At 37.8% G+C, this 17160-nt stretch overlaps 1 protein-coding gene across 1 annotated transcript in view; it reads left to right on the top strand.

Moving 5' to 3' along the window:
• The window catches only part of FABP6 (fatty acid binding protein 6, ileal), a 44805-nt gene extending 31014 nt beyond the window's left edge, over nt 1-13791 (top strand). The window contains exons 2-5 of the mRNA XM_009580309.1: nt 9374-9478; nt 10339-10514; nt 12461-12550; nt 13667-13791. Of these exons, the coding sequence (XP_009578604.1) occupies nt 9374-9478; nt 10339-10514; nt 12461-12550; nt 13667-13720 (425 nt within the window). The 3' untranslated portion in view covers nt 13721-13791. The remainder of the gene's footprint in view (nt 1-9373; nt 9479-10338; nt 10515-12460; nt 12551-13666) is intronic.
• Nucleotides 13792-17160: the final 3369 nt, after the last annotated feature.

The following is a 17160-nucleotide window of genomic DNA, read 5'->3' as shown; positions in this document are numbered from 1 at the left end:
ATCTTTACAACGCATCACATGACCTATGTAGATAAAGGGGAGATGACTATTGATTTCTGGTCAGAAAAGTCCAAAAGAATAGTTGTAATGATTCCTATCTTTAGGGATGTCAGTTACTATTAGAACTATAGTTACTTTCTGTTAGGGACCTCTAGTATAAATATATGGAACAAAGAAGTATATAGAGATAGTATCTTTAACTCAGTTTGCATTTACCAGAAGACTCTAAAGATAAGGTTGATATCTTTCATTTTAGCGACTTTTTAAAAATTGTCTGTATTAGGCTAAAACCATTGAGGTTTCAAAATGTTCCATAGTGGCTCTTAATCTAAAGATGATATTTCGAAGAAATGTTAATAGTTTTATGTGAGCCAAATTGATAGTAGCGAAAATTAGTTTTACTGTGCATTTTCAGATTACATGAGTCAAAAGTGACATAACAAAAAAATCTTCAAGTCTTCTGTTGTAGTCATTACTAAAACTTAAAAATCAAGATAGCTTCCTATTCCTGCTATCAGTCCCCATTACCATTGAATTGGATGCAATTGATAATATTAGTATAAGATAACTAGTTAAAGGGAAGAATCCTGAAGAAAGAAAAGAACAATTAGATTCACAAGAAGTTGCTGGTATCAATCTTACTGTAAAACCAAAACATTTTAGTATGTCTGTTAATGATCTTGGTTTAAAAGGTGGGGAGTGTACCAATGAAGCTTGTTGCTGAGCTGGAGAATGTTATAGGTCCCAGTCACCTCTGCTCGAAAAAGGTTATGTGGAATTGGGGTAAGTGAAGAGGAATACTTGAATGATAAGAGGAAGAAAAAGTCTGTCATTTCAGAAATGTCTAACAGAGTTTAGCATGGCTTAGCCCAATTTATTTACTCTTGCAAAAAAGAGGACGTAACTGCTCTTTAAAGCACTTTGGCATAAACTCAGAGAAAGAAGTTCTTCTTAAGAGAAGGGACAATGCTGGCACTAAGTACACTTAGAATAACCATGCATTAATTTAAACTAGAAATTAAAAGAAGATTTTTACATACTAGGAAGTAAACTGCCTGCTAGAGTGACAAAGACAAGAAATTGTATAGAGTGCTATCAATTCTAGAAGAGACTGAAATGATAAGAGAGATGTCCCTCCCAGTTCTTTGTTTTGGTGCTTCTGAGTCCAGGAGTGCTGATTTGATTTACTTGAGTGTTGGACTCTGAAGAGACAATAGGAAATAATGAGTTCTGAGGCTTTGTACTGAGCTTTCAGCTTGCAGAAAATTTATTCAGCCAACCTGAACTAGGCATACATCAGTAGCTCAGTTAGCATGAGCATAATTCTGCTTTTCCTTTCCAGAACGTTGTTTATGATTATGAGTTTGGACTTCTTTTTTCTTTTAATATAGTATAATTCAGACCATGATTACAGTGGGCTTCTTTCAGTGGCATAGCCACTTTGTGTCAATATTCTACCAGCTGCTTATTCCCTTCTCCATGCCAATGCTTGCATTATGCCAGTACAGCTGTTTGTATGATCATGTGAAGAACTGGCTCAGAGCACCAGTTTTCATTTCATACCTTTTCATTTTATCTTCGGTATTTTTAATTCAAATCAGGCCCTCGCTCTGGTTGCTACATTACTGCATAAACTGCATAAACGTACTGCCAGCACAAAGCAGGAGGTGGCTCAAGAACAGCTAGGAATCGCTTGAGCAGTTTATGCAGCACTGTCATATCCTCAGGCTGCTCTCAATGGCTCTGTGGTTTGCAGTCACTATTAGGCCAATGAAAGGGCTACATGTTGTTGATGATGACGGTGCCATTCATCTTCCCCTCTTATCTCTTGTACCTCCTGTTCTACTGGCAGGGCCTAACCATGCAGTTGAGACAGTTCAGAGAACCAAGTCAGCTGAAAACTGATGAACCCACCTGAAAACCAAGCACTTCTTTTTTCTTTTTTTCTTTTTTTTTTTTTTTTTCCTTAGGTTTAGTTTTCTGTCTTTTTAGTTGCCCAAGCCAGACCTCAGCAGTCCCATTGAGGTAGCACTCAGAGATCAGGAACACCAGTCAGGGGCAGCAGAACCAAACAGTTCTTACAGAAGCTATGCCAGCTGGTACAGCTTGAATGAATCACTTTGTTATCTTGCTCTCTGGAAACTACCTTTCTGTAGATCCAAACAGACTAAACGTTTTCCTGATAGAGTGTTTTGGCAGGAAATAATCAAATTTCCTTTTAGGGAGTCCGGAAAATACTGGCTTTTTGGAAGATCTCTGCCTTCCTCCCCTGCAAATGTTTCTATCTCTCAGCTTCTGGTAGGATCCTTTCTTTCCTGTTTTTGTTAGGCAGATCCCACCCATCAGAATGTCACATCTGGGACAAGGACAAAGACTGTACTGTGTCACCTGTAGAAGTCCTGTAGAGCTGGCTGGTGCATTTCTGTTAAATATTTGGACTCTGTACAAGTGTTAGCTTTTCAATAATTCAGCCACATCTTGTTGGTAATTACTTTTCTACTGCTTATGAGTTTAGAATAGTAACACCTAGTACTAAACTAAATGGATACTTAATAAGGCAACATTATAATAGGACTCCCATGGAATTACACATTACATTAACACCAAATGAGTTCATTCTGAATTCATTATGAATGATTAGTCTGAATACCAAAGGAATTAATAATCATTAGCTATTTACTATGGAGGGTTGCTGAATAATTGCCAGATACAGCTATATTAAGAATTTACAAGCTTTCCTGATTAAGTTCCATTCTGAAAGAATCATTAAGTGTAACTTTCTTTTCACTGGAGAGTTCCTACTTTTATTCTGAATCTGTACTACTTGTTCAATTGCATTCCAGTTCTAAAAGCGCTTCAGATAGTCACTAGTTCATTCAGTAATGCAATTACTTTCCTTATCTCCATTTTGTCTTTGAGTGTATCTCACTCAGTTGGCTTTATACAACACATCTGAAAGGTTAATAAACTTTAAAGCATGCTGGGAGACATTCAAGGGCAGGGTGAGTCCGACATGACAAAAAGAATGCAAAAGCGTTATATTTATGACTTTATGGCAAGTAAATTCTGAAAGTAAAGATATCCAAGGCCTTTGATTTGGTTCCTGAAAGTTCCCTCTGTTCCTACTAGCATTTGAAGACTCAGCTGTTTTGCATATGAGAGGTAGCTGACTTGGGAGACAGAGGGAATTAACTGCTTGCTTTAGATGAACTTTTCCTTTGGGTATAAGCTTCCACAAGAGCTTTACTTCTTTGACAACTTATTCATGCTAACTGTCTACAACAGCTACACAGTTGCAACTCACATCATCCTGATAAATTCAAATGCAGTGTTGAGCCTTTCTACGTAACTTCTCATTGTAACTAGTAGTTTGATTCCCACCCATAGTACTGACAATATACATTCAAATATGAGATTTACTATGTGTTGATGTTAGATCACTGACTCAGGTTTCAAAGTTAGGTAAGCACAACCCACTCAGTGAGACAAATTCAGTGTAAAAAGCCTGTGCACCTTAGACCTTACAGAATAAGGTTATGCCATTTCCTTGCATTCTGTCTGCAGTGCTGCTCCATCTAAGCATGTGCTCCTTTATTTGTGTTTCTCTGTGACAGCTGAATCCACTCAGTGGGTTTCACAAATGCCAGTCTGCCACAAATAGCATTTGCACATAAAGTTAGATTCATTAAATTGTGTTGAAGTATTAGCTCAACCGTAGATGATTCCCACTGAATTCAGGGGAGCCAGCATTTGGCCTCTGATCTATAATGTTTAATTAAATCTGTATGAAGCAGTCCTGTGTCTTGTTGATTGCCAAGATAGCAAAACAAATGTATTTTGTGTTTAAGCAAAGGCTGCTAGTGTATGATATTTCAATGATGCCATAAACCAATGCTTAGGAAATCATCTTCATTTAGAACTATGTCCCAAAATGAAACATATGAAGATAATTGCTTGTGTAAGTACTGATACATTTAACATGACTCTTACCGAGCTGATTATAACCAGCTCAGGGGGGAATTTTTTTTTTTTTTTTTTTACAGTTAGAGAACGAGGGGATCGGCGATTCACCTTGGAGATCCAGCTGGGGCACGGGGCTGGTTGCAAACCCTGGCATGCTCTAACTGGAGTCAGGGGTTTACATGGGTGGGGGGGGCTCAGTGTGGGACGTGCTGCATACGGGCCACTGACAGTTGGCCACCAGATGGCAGACAGAGTCTCCTATAGAATAATGATATTTTCTTTGACCTACATAAAGAACAGCTGCATCTTTCTCCATTGAAAATTATAGATAGTGCCAAGTACACTGAAGATAACGGCCACTTTCTGAAAGTTGTTTTCAGCTTCTACACCTGAAGCTTTTTATTCTTTTGCCTTTCTCTGTTACGATTCTCACCTTGTGCCAGGGAAATATCTTTTATTTTTCCACTGGTCTCAGTTATAGCTGTTAATTCAGTTGGATTTGAACTGAGTTCTGTTAAGCAGAAGTATAACATAACCAAGGTTGTTTGCAGCAGTGTGCAGGCTCTACATTGTAGTAGTTGGAATAGACTAAATACACGTAATGTATTTAAATACATGTATTCATTGACATAGATAATTTTGTTTTAATTTTTTTTTTTTTTACTAGATAATTCTGGAGTTCTCTGCACCATTTAGTTCAATGCCCAGCCCACTAAGGATGAAGCAGTGCTGTAAAGGTATGCAAAAGCAACATCACATGCTCGCAGCTCTGAAGAGGCAGGAAAATCACAAATATTGTAAATGCAAAGTGTAAGGTCATTAAATGGATACTGGTTTTAGCTGAAACTAAAGAGATGGGGACTTGGATGACTAACCTTAGCAATTGTGCAAGTAACCGTAACTTCAGTGAAGTCAGAGGGCCTCCATTCCTTTATTCTTGGAATAAACGTCCTGACTCAGTGTTTGGAAGACTACTTAATGAAATCCTTCATTCTCCAATACGCTATCGAATTTCATTACATTTTATAACAAAAAAGGCAGGAATGAAAATAAGGATTTATTTCAGAATAAGTGAGCAGAAACATGAGTGCAAATTCACAATGCATATTAAAAACTCCTCTGCACAGACAGGTACAGATGACGGCACGTTTGCTCAAAACATTCTAAACTGATTCTGATCCTGAACAGCCAGGCAGAGCAAGCACATTTATTAACACTGTATAGCCTTACCTTTATTGTTTGGATGGACGTTTGTAACCTGCTCTGGAACTCTCACGTACAGTGTAGCGTACAACTCCCTGGAGGTGAGTAAACTCATATTTAGTGTGTGGCAAGAGTGACCCACCCAGTCAAATAGTTTTTCATTGCTAATTTACTGTACTACACGCTGGCTCTATGCCCACCCCATTCCCACTGCAGGCAAACTCTAAGTATCGTATAGTTGTAGATGTCAGCATTTTTATATCACATCACAAGAAAGCTATCAATAGAATTTGATCTTTAGAGAGAGAGAACATAAAAGCTGAAGTACTGTTCATATAATCTGATTATCCTTTTCCTGCTTCACAGAACTGTGGCGTTTTTCTTATCCAGTTTGATCTATCTTCCAAGGTCCCTGTGGTGTTACTATGCCAGTGGCATTGTCCCCCAATAAGTTTTATGTAAACAGCAGAGTTTATGACTTGAGTTCATTTACCTTCTTCACAGGGTTGTGGATGTCTCTGGAACACTGAGAGCCTAGTGCAAGACAGAGGCCTTCAGTGCTCAGCTAACCTGAGCAGTCACCCACTCTCCGAAAGCACAGTTGGGGCTGGACATTGGTTATCTTTCAGTATACACAGAACCACATGGAGACGGCAAGAATCTTATCTAGGGACTTGCTCAGCCAGTTGTGCTAAGCTGCTGTAAAGATTCTCACAGCCCATCGGTGGAGCAAGTGTAAAACTCCCTGGATGACTGTTTGAAAGTAAATGGTTGCTCAGAGCTCTCGTTGTTTGCTTCTAAGGGCTTGTTTATTATAAGAATGTTTAAATTAATGTGCCATCCTATGGACACTGCATTAATGCCTGGACTTAGGATTTCTTACTGGCTGCATCATCCATTCATTATATCAGAAGCTCTGATAAGTCACTTTGTCTCAGTGTTTCAGCTTTCTCATGTATGAAATAGGCTTGATTATACTTTCCTCTAAATGGTCTGTGTATGACTGAAATTACTAGGGGGTTTGGCTCTATTAATGGCATAGAGTTTACACTGTTGTAGCTTAACTGGTATCTACTTAGCTTTACCATAGCAATAAGAACTGAGGGTTCTATGTGCAACCGCTTCATTGTTTTCCATGCTAATGCTGTTTTTCTTTACATAGATAGGGCCTAAGCATCTGGGTCCAGCTGATAAAGAAAGTTTCCTTTTCAGTTGTCTGCTCCTGCACAATTGGTAATTGAGTTCAGCAATCTTGGGATTAAGCTAAAGGCTTTTAATTAGAGAACTAAGTGTCAAATATGGTTGTGGGATAGTCAGAATCATTGTACAGACATTTTAAAAATCAAAAGTGCAAAGGAAACACTGGCAGTGAAACAAGTTTCTCTGTTCCTTCCCTGAATCTTATGTATTTGTAATTGATATAGAACCCCCCAGTTTCGTACTTTTCTCCCACACTCCTGTATTTTGAATGCTAATCACAGGACACGGAGAATGTTCACAGAGGGAAGGTATATGGCTCTCTTCTATTTCAAGTATGGAGACATCCTTTTAATTGCATGCAGACAGCAGATGGTATAGCTTTTGTGGCGTCATGAACTCCAGCACAATATAGCCAGCCACTGCACAGCATGGTACAATTTAAAGCTGAGTAAATATGGGGAGAGTGAAGGGTTAGGGGTGGGAAGGCAGTAATTCCTGGGACATTTGTTCCATTTTTATTTACAAATTGACCATGATTTTGTTATGCTTCACTCTTGTTCACTTTCTACATCTGTTCTGGAAAACTGCTTTCCTGCCAGGAACATACACCCAAACAAATAGTTTTAAAAGGGTTGTTGTCAATGTCAAAAACCACATCTCCATTTGAAAGATTTATGTTTTCTTTCATAAGAAGATGTAAGATTTTGAAGTTACTTTCTCTCAGACTTCAGAAGAGGAAGTAGGTAAAAAAATCCCCAGAAATAATATAAATTCCCAGGTAATAAACATGAGATAAGCTCTTTTCCAGTCCATAGGTATAATCTCTCACAAAAGTGACTCGGAATTTTCTGAAGCTTTTTCTGGTCAGAAAATTCTTTTCCATTAGAAGTCCCCTTCTCGCCTGATTCAGACTTTTCACCCATCAGTCAGCGTGTTATTCTGGAATCCCTCTCATTTTTCCCCCGTAAGGAAGGGTTTTGAAACTGCAAAAATTTTCCTAAGACAGGAAATGTTTTCCTATTCAAACCTCATATGCCCTGCATATTCTGTAATTGGTTTAAAGGCTGTATAACTTACGGACAGCAGAGGCTTTGCAATAAAAGAAAGCAGCTTAGTAAGTAAAATAAAAAATTAATACAAATTAGAGAGTTTTTTTTTCATCGAGCTGCAACATATCCTGACAAGTAACATGCCATTAAATATATATGTATATATAGCAAATATATTTAAGTGTAATAAAACCTTAAGCCCCCCTGACAGATACTAATTTAAGAAGTTATTGTGCACACTGGTATGCTGTGACAAAACAGTTGGGTACAGGCTGTCTTATTTCTAGCTCCTCTTGAATTTAATGCTGGTATGACATAATCTACATCCGGTCCCGAATCCGTGAGGCTACATCAAGACACAGCCGGTATGTGACCATACGAGAGAGGACCCGCAGGAGGCAGGATTCACTAAGAGGCACCATTCTGTCTCAACTCAGCAGAACAGCTTGCAAACCACACTATGCTCTCCAACGTGCAGGATTTAGAGCACAGGCTGAGGGAGTGTACAACTGACTGTGTGAACTCAAAGACAGTGTTATTGGTAAAGAAACTTAGATGTGGCAATGCTTCTTATTTGTATAGTTTTACAGTAATGATATACCATGATTTATGATATTTAACATTTTACTGAAGTTTCATCCCGTTACTGAAGTTTGTCTCATTCTGTGACAGAGTGGAGTATGGATAAATCTGTGAATTAGAAATACAGAAATGGTTACATAGAATACATTAATTTGAAAGTATACCAAGGAGAGCAGGGTGAAGTTTAGTGGACCTTTGTTTTCCATGTTTTTAATCCCTCGCTGTTTCTGTTCTTCTTCTGATCAGTTTCTTGACTCTAAATAGACAAGTTCTTGCATTAGCATGTGGGATGAAACGAATTACATTTAAGAAATGGGACCCGCTTTGCATACAGCAAAACTTATTGAATGCTGTTACATATTTCTCCAGACTTTTATAAAACCGGGGGAAAATAGATTTTCTGTTCCTTCCCAAATTTATTACTTTATATAAATAAAATAAAATTCCAATCTATGACACCATTTTCATATAAATCCTAGAAATGTTTTTGTTCAGATTAAAAATTGTTGGTCTGTATCCTCAGCCAGTGGAGCTATGCCAATACACAGCAGCTGGGAATTTCCTACCCTGCTATCTGTGTGTGGCAGTGGATTCATTAGGCGTAGGACATCTCCTGTATGAATTCTAAATTACCCAGCAGACTCCCTGACTTTTAACATATGGTTATCTTACATAAATTAGAGCTCTGCTTTTCCAAAACAAGTATATTTTTTGTACTTTGTGCAAACACTTGCTAAGCAATACAAAGCACTATTTGTCTCTTGATATTAAATACGGTATGGGAACATCGTGCCACGGACTAATCAAATGTCCTTTACATCCAAGTAATGTAAAATATTTCATAATTCTTTTTTCTGTGTGGAGATAAAGTAAGACTTGCAGGTGCAGTAATTTACCCAGAATCTTGTCATTGCCTATATCCTATGAGAATTACTTAGGAATCTGTGCAGCTTGTTTTTTGTTTTCATATTTTAACAAATATAGGGTATGCGTCCAAATAGAGTAAGGCTATGATCTCAGGACACTGCTTTTTCTCTCTGTTTCATTATAACATATTTTACCATTATTCCATCCTGAATGCAAAATCAGTGGAATCTTGAAAGTAAAAATATATCACTTCGTTTAAATACGCACTAAAATGAAAACCGAGCTTTTGTCCTTGATTTCTGCTGATCTCCAGATTACTGTCAAGGATGTATAATTGAATTATAAACTTGATTTTCATATAGGTCAATGGCATCCATGCTAGTGACTCACATAGATCATAAAAGTATATTTCCAAGGGGTGTGGGTATAGGTGGGCTGAACAGCTTGGGGTGGTTTATAAAAACGAGGGCCTCAAGCCATCTGCACTTATCCATTCTTCTTTGTTCCAGCTGCTATTCTGCTCTACCAGCCACATCACCACGGCAACATGGCATTCGCAGGCAAATACGAATTCGAAGGCGATGAGAACTATGATGACTTTGTGACGAAGATCGGTAAGTATGTCTTGGGCTGTAAGTCTTAAAGGTTATAAATTACTTAAAAATACTTTTTAAAAAAAAAAAAGCTTTTTTACTGAAATGTGCTGAGATCAACAGGGGCTAAGACTGGTAGGAGTGCTCTGCACTTCAGTGAGGAGATTCAGTTTTCATTCTTACAAGAAGCACTGTCAGCTGCAGGAAATAGTCCTGTTCTACAGAAGTAGTATTCCTTTTCAGTGGCAGCAGAATGAAGGGCCAAGATGTTTGCAGTATGATGATTGTGAAGGTCACTTTTTTTGTCCTTAGTATTCATCAGTGGGAGTATAAATTTAGTATGAAAATGCTTGTCAAAATCTTACACAGGAACAGGTTTCTGTGAATGCTTTCAGAAGACCATGCAAACCTGTTTCGGAGATTACCCTGTAAAAGCTCTTAGGGACACTATGATCTGTGCTCATAAGTTCTGTGCTTCTGTTCATTTACTTAAAAAGCAATAGCAAATTGTAAATAGGTATGTGCAGCTTTATAGCAAAGGCACAACTTCATACACATTAAATTCCATGTATCTGCACATGTAGATTAAGTAGAAGGGAATATTTATATATAGTTTGTATCTATACATTTATTCTGTGTTTCTCAGGGAAAAGACTGCAAGACCAAAGCTTATTGTTGTAGCGATATACCTATAGCTTCCTTTATACCAGTAATTTAAACTCAGAGCTTTGATACTGCTGTAAAGAAAAAGAAAAAAAACCCCAACAAATCAGATGCTCGGACATCAATGTCTGAGAACAAACATACCATTAGCATGCTTCAATTCAAATACAGCTGATAGGCTATTAAATTTGATAAACTGTATGTTTCTATTGATTAAGGTCTCTCCAGTGACAAGATTGAAATGGGAAGAAATTGCAAAATAGTCACTGAGGTGGTGCAGAATGGAAATGACTTCACCTGGACACAGCATTTCCCAGGAGGCCGCACTACAACCAACACATTCACAATTGGCAAGGAAGCAGACATGGAGACAATGGGTGGTAAAAAGTTCAAGGTAAATTAATTTAGCTCTTAAGTTCTACACTGTCTCAGTTGTTAATTCAGGGTAAAAATCAAATCTGTCTCAGGGACATCTTCCTTAAATTGTTTTTTTCATCTGTCATAGTTTAGAAACATAATTTCCCCCCCATTTCTTGATGCCCCTAGCAAAATACCTAAATCTGATTTCAAAGAGAGCTAGAGCTTCAGAACTGTATGTACTAATAAAGAATGAGGGTAGAGTGTGAAGCATCTACTGGTGTCAGAGCTCGAGCAAACATAATGCTCGTTAAACCTCTAAAGAGCTGATTCGCAGCTGTGTCATTGTCCAGCACCATACAGCAACTGCAACACACTCTGAGGGGAGTCCTATGGTCCCTAGCTCTGCCCATGCCTGTCGGCAGTGCTCACCTTTTGAAGTCACCTGTACCTTAAATAAAAGACTGTGTAAAGTGACAGAAAAAAAAAATATCTCTGGTCCTCCTTGCTGTTGGAAGTACAGAGCAACTTGCAACTTAAGCAGCCTCTAGCGAGATAGAAGATTACACAATATTGATCTGCTCCTGTCATGGACAAAATCTGGATACAAAACCTGCCGTAAAATGGTTGCTTTACTTACCTTATTCATTTCCTATCTATTTAAAGGCATAAGACAGTTTGGGACAGCTAAACTCTGCATTTGTGAGCTGTCCAGAACCCTACAATAGATTATTGGATAAATGCTTTATACATATCGAAGAGACAGGAAAACCAGCAATTGCATCAGGGAGCTGTTACAAATAGTAAGAGAATAGCAATAGCATAGCATGATTTCCAGAATGCTTTTTTAGTCACACCTTTCTGATTATGAGAGGAAAAAAACCATGTCTTTGGCTTTAAGAAATCTTTGTGAAACCTAACAGATAGAATAAGACACAATTCTACTTGGTCAATTTATTGCAAACTTAACAATTTTGTAATACTACAAATTCCATTCTCTTATTTTTGGCCCTAGGCACTTCAGCAGTCCAAAGCCTACTAAGTAGCCAAAGATGGAGGCAAAGTAAATGACTCCCAGCAGAGAAAACACTGCCTTTTAGTATAGCGTCACTAAACAATACATAAACTAGTAAGATGGTTTCCTTGTATCTGGTAAAAAATGTCCACTCATCTCTTCATTTTCCAAATTACTTTTTTCTCCTCTAAATATGACTGGCTCATCTGTCTTTATTACTAAAAGCATAGGCAAGACTGACTAGTTATACAGACAAGACTGATTTTGTGATGGAAATACACGTCTAGTTTTGGCGGTCAGCTGAGTTGCTGTAGTATTTGTGATCTTCATAGTAGCATCCTGGCATACTACTTCCATACAGAAGCACCTCCTATAGCAATTGGCACATAGTATGGTATAAAGGTGTGACTGCAGACTGTGCAGTCATGTTCACCTATACTTAAAGCGAGATGAATTCTAGGGTAGCTAGAGGTATGAAACTCAGGATCTAGGGTAAAGATTCATGTCACTTATCCACAGTGACTTTTGTGCTGCTTGCAGGCATGTTATTAGTATCTGAGAATGCTACTTCAAAATTAACTCATACAGTCATGCCTTTTACTTGACTGTCAAAACAAGAGAACCGCATAAAACATTGAGGACTGAATGAGAAGCATAGTCTGTAGTCAGATCATTTATAGAGCTATGAAGGAATATTGTCTGATTTATTGTGTAGATATGGAACTTGCATGTATTGTTAGATGAACATTTTTCTATTTAAATTGTGAACATTTAAGAACTAAAGCACAAGGATTTTAGTCTTGTTCATAAAGCTGCATGTGTAATACACAACTTCTACTTTTTTAAGAGTAAAAACTTTAAGCATCAGGTGTACAGATGTTTACAGTGTATCTGATAATATAAATGCCAGTAACCCCAGGGAACATTAAACCTTTCTCTATTACTCATTAAACCTTACTCTATTACAGGCAACTGTTAAAATGGAAGATGGGAAAATAGTAGCCGATTTTCCCAACTATCGTCATACTGCAGAGATTTGTGGAGGAAAGCTAGTAGAGGTGAGTTCTCAAATATCCAGATTAGTTTATTAAAAAAAACAAACAAACAAACAAACCCAAATCTCTAGAGCAGAGGCTTAAAATTTTGAGTTTAGAAAAAAATCTTTAAATAAAATAAAGCAAAACTATTAAATAAATATTTCTTCTTCATTGTAGATAATCTTCTACAATTTTGTGCAGGTTTAATCCAAAAATTCAATGAACAGACTTTTAATCATGTATTTTTGATAAATTTGAAATGTAGATCTTGTATCTTAGGCACAGATGCAGTTTTATAGCTGTAAGACTGGAATGTTCAGACTGAAATATTCCCAGCTTGCCCTGTCTTTGACTGTATTCACTGTGCCTGTGCCTCAAGAATAGAAAATAATGTGTGTAAAACTTTTTACCTACCACTTACATGTTTCTATGAAGTTACTAACTTTGTTTCATTCTTAGAAAACTGTCTAGCTGCAAGTCCTCACAGAATTTCTGTAAAACCCTATTTCCTTAGTCTTACCAAAGGAAAAAAAACAAATCACAACACAAGTAGTATCCTATTTTATCAGCAAAATGGCAACATAGCTTTGGAAGATTACTGAAACTAGAATACTTATAGTAAAACTTGTAAAACAAATAGGATTGTCAAACACCATGATTTCTGAGTCTCAAAAATTTTCCTGAATTGACTTATGTCTGTGCTAGTTACATATGTCTGAGTGCATCTTCAACAGAGACTAACCAGAAGTAAGTTACTCTGAATCAAGAAAGGACACTGGCCCTCCCCAAAAGTAATAGTGTCAATCATTTATCGCTTTTGGAGAACAGTTGTCTCACTTGTCTAAAACCCTGATAACTTGGAGTTGGTAAAGCCATGTCTAACGCAGGATACATTTAAGTTATCCCTAAACCCCTGTTTAGAAGTTGTGCTAGTTGTGTAAGAATATTTTTACGCTGTGTATTTCAGAGTTGACAAGGACATTCAGCTTATTTTCTAGGTATGTCTTCTATCAAAGGGTAAACGTTGCTTCAGTAAAGGACAGGTTCTGTGAGCCAGTCAGCAGGTCTTTTCATTTATGATACTGAAGCTCTAATGCACATTGTTCAACTAAATTTTTTGTTTGTTCTTTATTCCAGATTTCTGCTGCTTCTGGTGTAGTCTACAAAAGGACCAGCAAAAGGATTGCTTAAGGCAGTAAAGCCAGTCTCTTCCAGTGCACTGAAAAACAAACAACAATACAAATAAATAAAATAGTGCTGATTGTCTTTCCCTCTCTCTTTCTTTGTATTACAAACATGAAGAATTGTTTTTCAACATTATCATCATTATTTTCAACTGTTACCCTCAACATTAATGCTTACCCCATTCCTAAGGATCTGACAAATACTCAGAAAATCAGAACGCAAAGATCACAAAGATCAGAAGATGCAACAAAGCACTTAATGATGCTGCTCCAGTCTAAGTATTTCAGGTTATGATACATACTTGGTATATTCAAATGTTGTCTACCACCTACTTAATAGAAGCTCTGTTCACTTCTGTCTAGAGAATAGGACAATACTCTGCCCAAAGCATACATCAAAATGCAAGACCTGATGAAAGTCTTTTGCCCTATTGCTGGTTGGAGGGCAGAAATTTAGGAGCTTGAAAACAAGAGAAAGTCAGTTTATCGCTCATGAAGAGGGATGCTTTCATACTGCTGTCATGGTTTTCTCATTCTTGTCAGCATCTCCTCTTGACCCAAATTCTTGGAGGACATTTAAGGTTTTACAGACAGATTCCTGCAGGAAAACTTGGAGTGTCTTATTTTCTCAGTGCAATCCCGTTATTTACATGAAGTGCATGTGACAACCTGTTTTCTTGAACACAGTAGGAATTAAATAAAATACAGGTTTTGGATTTACTGTTCCAAATCACTTCTGGCCAATACCCAGTCCACAAAGCTTTTCCCTTTTCAGACTCCTTTTTCCAGCTGTCTTGCCTTCCGGATCCACCTAGCTGCTTGCCCTCACAAGCTAATCAGTAACTAGCCAGGGCATCTGTCTTGTGTATGCAAAAGTTCATTTTGTAATAGCCCTACATACATGGCTGATAATCCCAGTCATTTCAGGTATCTTGTGTTAAAAAAAGGCTTTTAATTACTTTTTATATTTTTCCTCAATAGAGATTACTAAGCTTTCCAGCTGCAACAAGAGTTCAGGCTCCATCAGTTTACCCAAAACAGGCAGCACATGTCTTATGACCAGGTGTTGCTCAGTATATTACTCACTCTGTTTCCAAGGCAAAGCATAACACTGAACTTTTATTAGAGAAACACAAGTCAAATCTGAAACCTGTTCAATCTTGAGACATTCTTTTGGTACTTGCAACAACTTGATTCTATGATTCTAACAGAATTTTGTTGAAATTCAGCCTCTGCAGTTATATGAGGTCATATTGAGAAGTAATAAGGGATCTCTTCAGGCTTACTCCTCTCATTTCAGTTCAAGTCACTGAAAACAATGTGCCACCTTAGAACATCTGGATTTAGAATGTGCCCATCATATTCAACATTTAACCAACTACACAGAATGACCTATAAAGTTAGGCTCAAGTAAACACTGGGCAAGTATTACATGAAACTAAAGCTCATACTAGAACTAAGGGATGGAGGTGTTTTGTCTGAGCCATTCACACCCACAAGAACCTGCTCTGAAGATGACACTGATATCTGGTGATTCCCTGCTTTGAAAACAACATGGAACCAGTCACCACTAATTCCAGTTCTAGAAACAACTACATTTAGTGTTGTGCAACTGGCACATTTTGTTTTCACATGCTGCATGTGATCAAGTAACTACCCATTATACAGACAACCTTTGAAAGGAAGGGTGGGGATTTTTAGCTAGGCTCTCTAGAAAGCATGTAAGACATGTTCTCACATAGGAAAAAAGCATTGCTGCCTTTTCAACTGGAGGACATTCTTTAGGCTTGTCTTGAAATGGCAGTTCAGACAGCAAAATAAACACCCCTTAAAAAAAAAAAAGAAACAACTTGTGCAAAATTATCACTAAGAATCCATCAGCGTGTGGCCCACATTTGCTAGTATCTAGACTTCTCAGTAAAAAATAGAACTAAGCTAAATTCTGTTAAGCAATATCTGTACACTTTACTGATGAGTTGTTTATACTCAGAGTATTATATCAACTTTAAATTGTTCGCTACAGTGTGTAAAACTTGCTAAAACAAAAGGATCAAACAGCAGCTTTGATAACTTTGCAAACAGCAAGTTGTGGCTTTCTTACAAATAGGGAGATGGTAGTAGTTTCCCTTTCCTGTTTAAAAAAGCAGCAAGCTGCAGCTGTTAAGATTTTTTTAAGTAAGTTCATTTTAATCTTTGATGCCTGATCAACAGCAGCAGACCTTTTTCCACCTGTATCCCTGCTGCAGCTCTTGTCAGGACTCACTAATACAGTTTTTTCATTTTAATGTTGGCTTTCTCATTTGTTTGGTTACATCTGCAACATCCTCCCACGTAAGGGGGTAACTAGTGCCATACCCCATTTTGTACTCCTAGCCATGTTTCGCTGCATTTGCTTTTGCAGCAGCCTTTCTTACTTTGAAGTCTGCCAGCACAGTACGAGTTAATCAGCATGCAAAAATTCTGATCTATGACTATGCTGCAACCGGCAGCATCAAACAGCACAAGCACAGGGTGAGAAGTTTTGCATCCATTTGTTTAAAAATTAACTCAGCTTTGCATGCACCTCTGCAGCTCCCTCCAAAAGTAATTGTGGCAAAAAGACTTCAGAAAAGTTTCTCTAGGTTGGCTGAACTCTACTACATTCGCTCTTCCTGAGGAGGTATGTTTTCACAAAAGAGAGGAAAAAAAAATACAGTCACATGAAAAAGTGGCAATTAAATGTGTGGGATTGCCACCAACATTTAAAGCATTCTGGAGAGAACTGTCAATCGAAGCAGTATTAGGCCAACTCAAACTCTCACAACTCTTTTCCCTTTCAGAGTCTGCTGGTGGACTTAATCTGCCCCAACTCCACCATGATACAACGGCACAAACAGAACCTAGAACTCAATGGACAATTCCTGCTTAGAAGATACAGTCACCAGAAGGACTGACCGTACAACCACATTCTACTCTTCAGCCTTTCAATCTCCTCAGGTAAGATGGCACCCCCAAGACACACTGACCACGTGGCTAGAACAATCCGTTCTTACATTATTTTATGCCCCTACCTTGTCTCTGCACATTTTCTGCCTGTTTCTTCAGCCATCTCCTCGTCCCAGTTTGTACTTCCTTACATACAGCAGCACTTCATTGGAATAGGACCTTATTTCTTGTGCAGGGACCAAGTTCCTGATCTGCCTAATCCTTCACAATTTATTATTTGGCAAGACCTTTTCATCACATTTGTCCTACCTCTTTTCTGTTCTGTAAAACATTATGAGTGCTCAGATCAAGTATTTTTGAGGTATAGACATATATTCTTTCTTAGCTCTTACAAAGCCAAGGAGAAACCACTAAACAAAAAAAAAAAAAAAAAAAAAACCAGACAGTACTTCAGCTATGTGCTTGTTTATTGGAAACTTTCATTGGGAACTTAGCAAGTATTTTCACCATTAAGTACAATGG

The sequence above is a fragment of the Fulmarus glacialis genome, unplaced genomic scaffold (genome assembly GCF_000690835.1).
Source record: "Fulmarus glacialis isolate BGI_N327 unplaced genomic scaffold, ASM69083v1 scaffold30286, whole genome shotgun sequence".
Classification (NCBI taxonomy): Eukaryota; Metazoa; Chordata; class Aves; order Procellariiformes; family Procellariidae; genus Fulmarus; species Fulmarus glacialis.
Note: the sequence above shows the minus strand (reverse complement) of the source record. Positions and strands in the feature narration are given on the sequence as shown.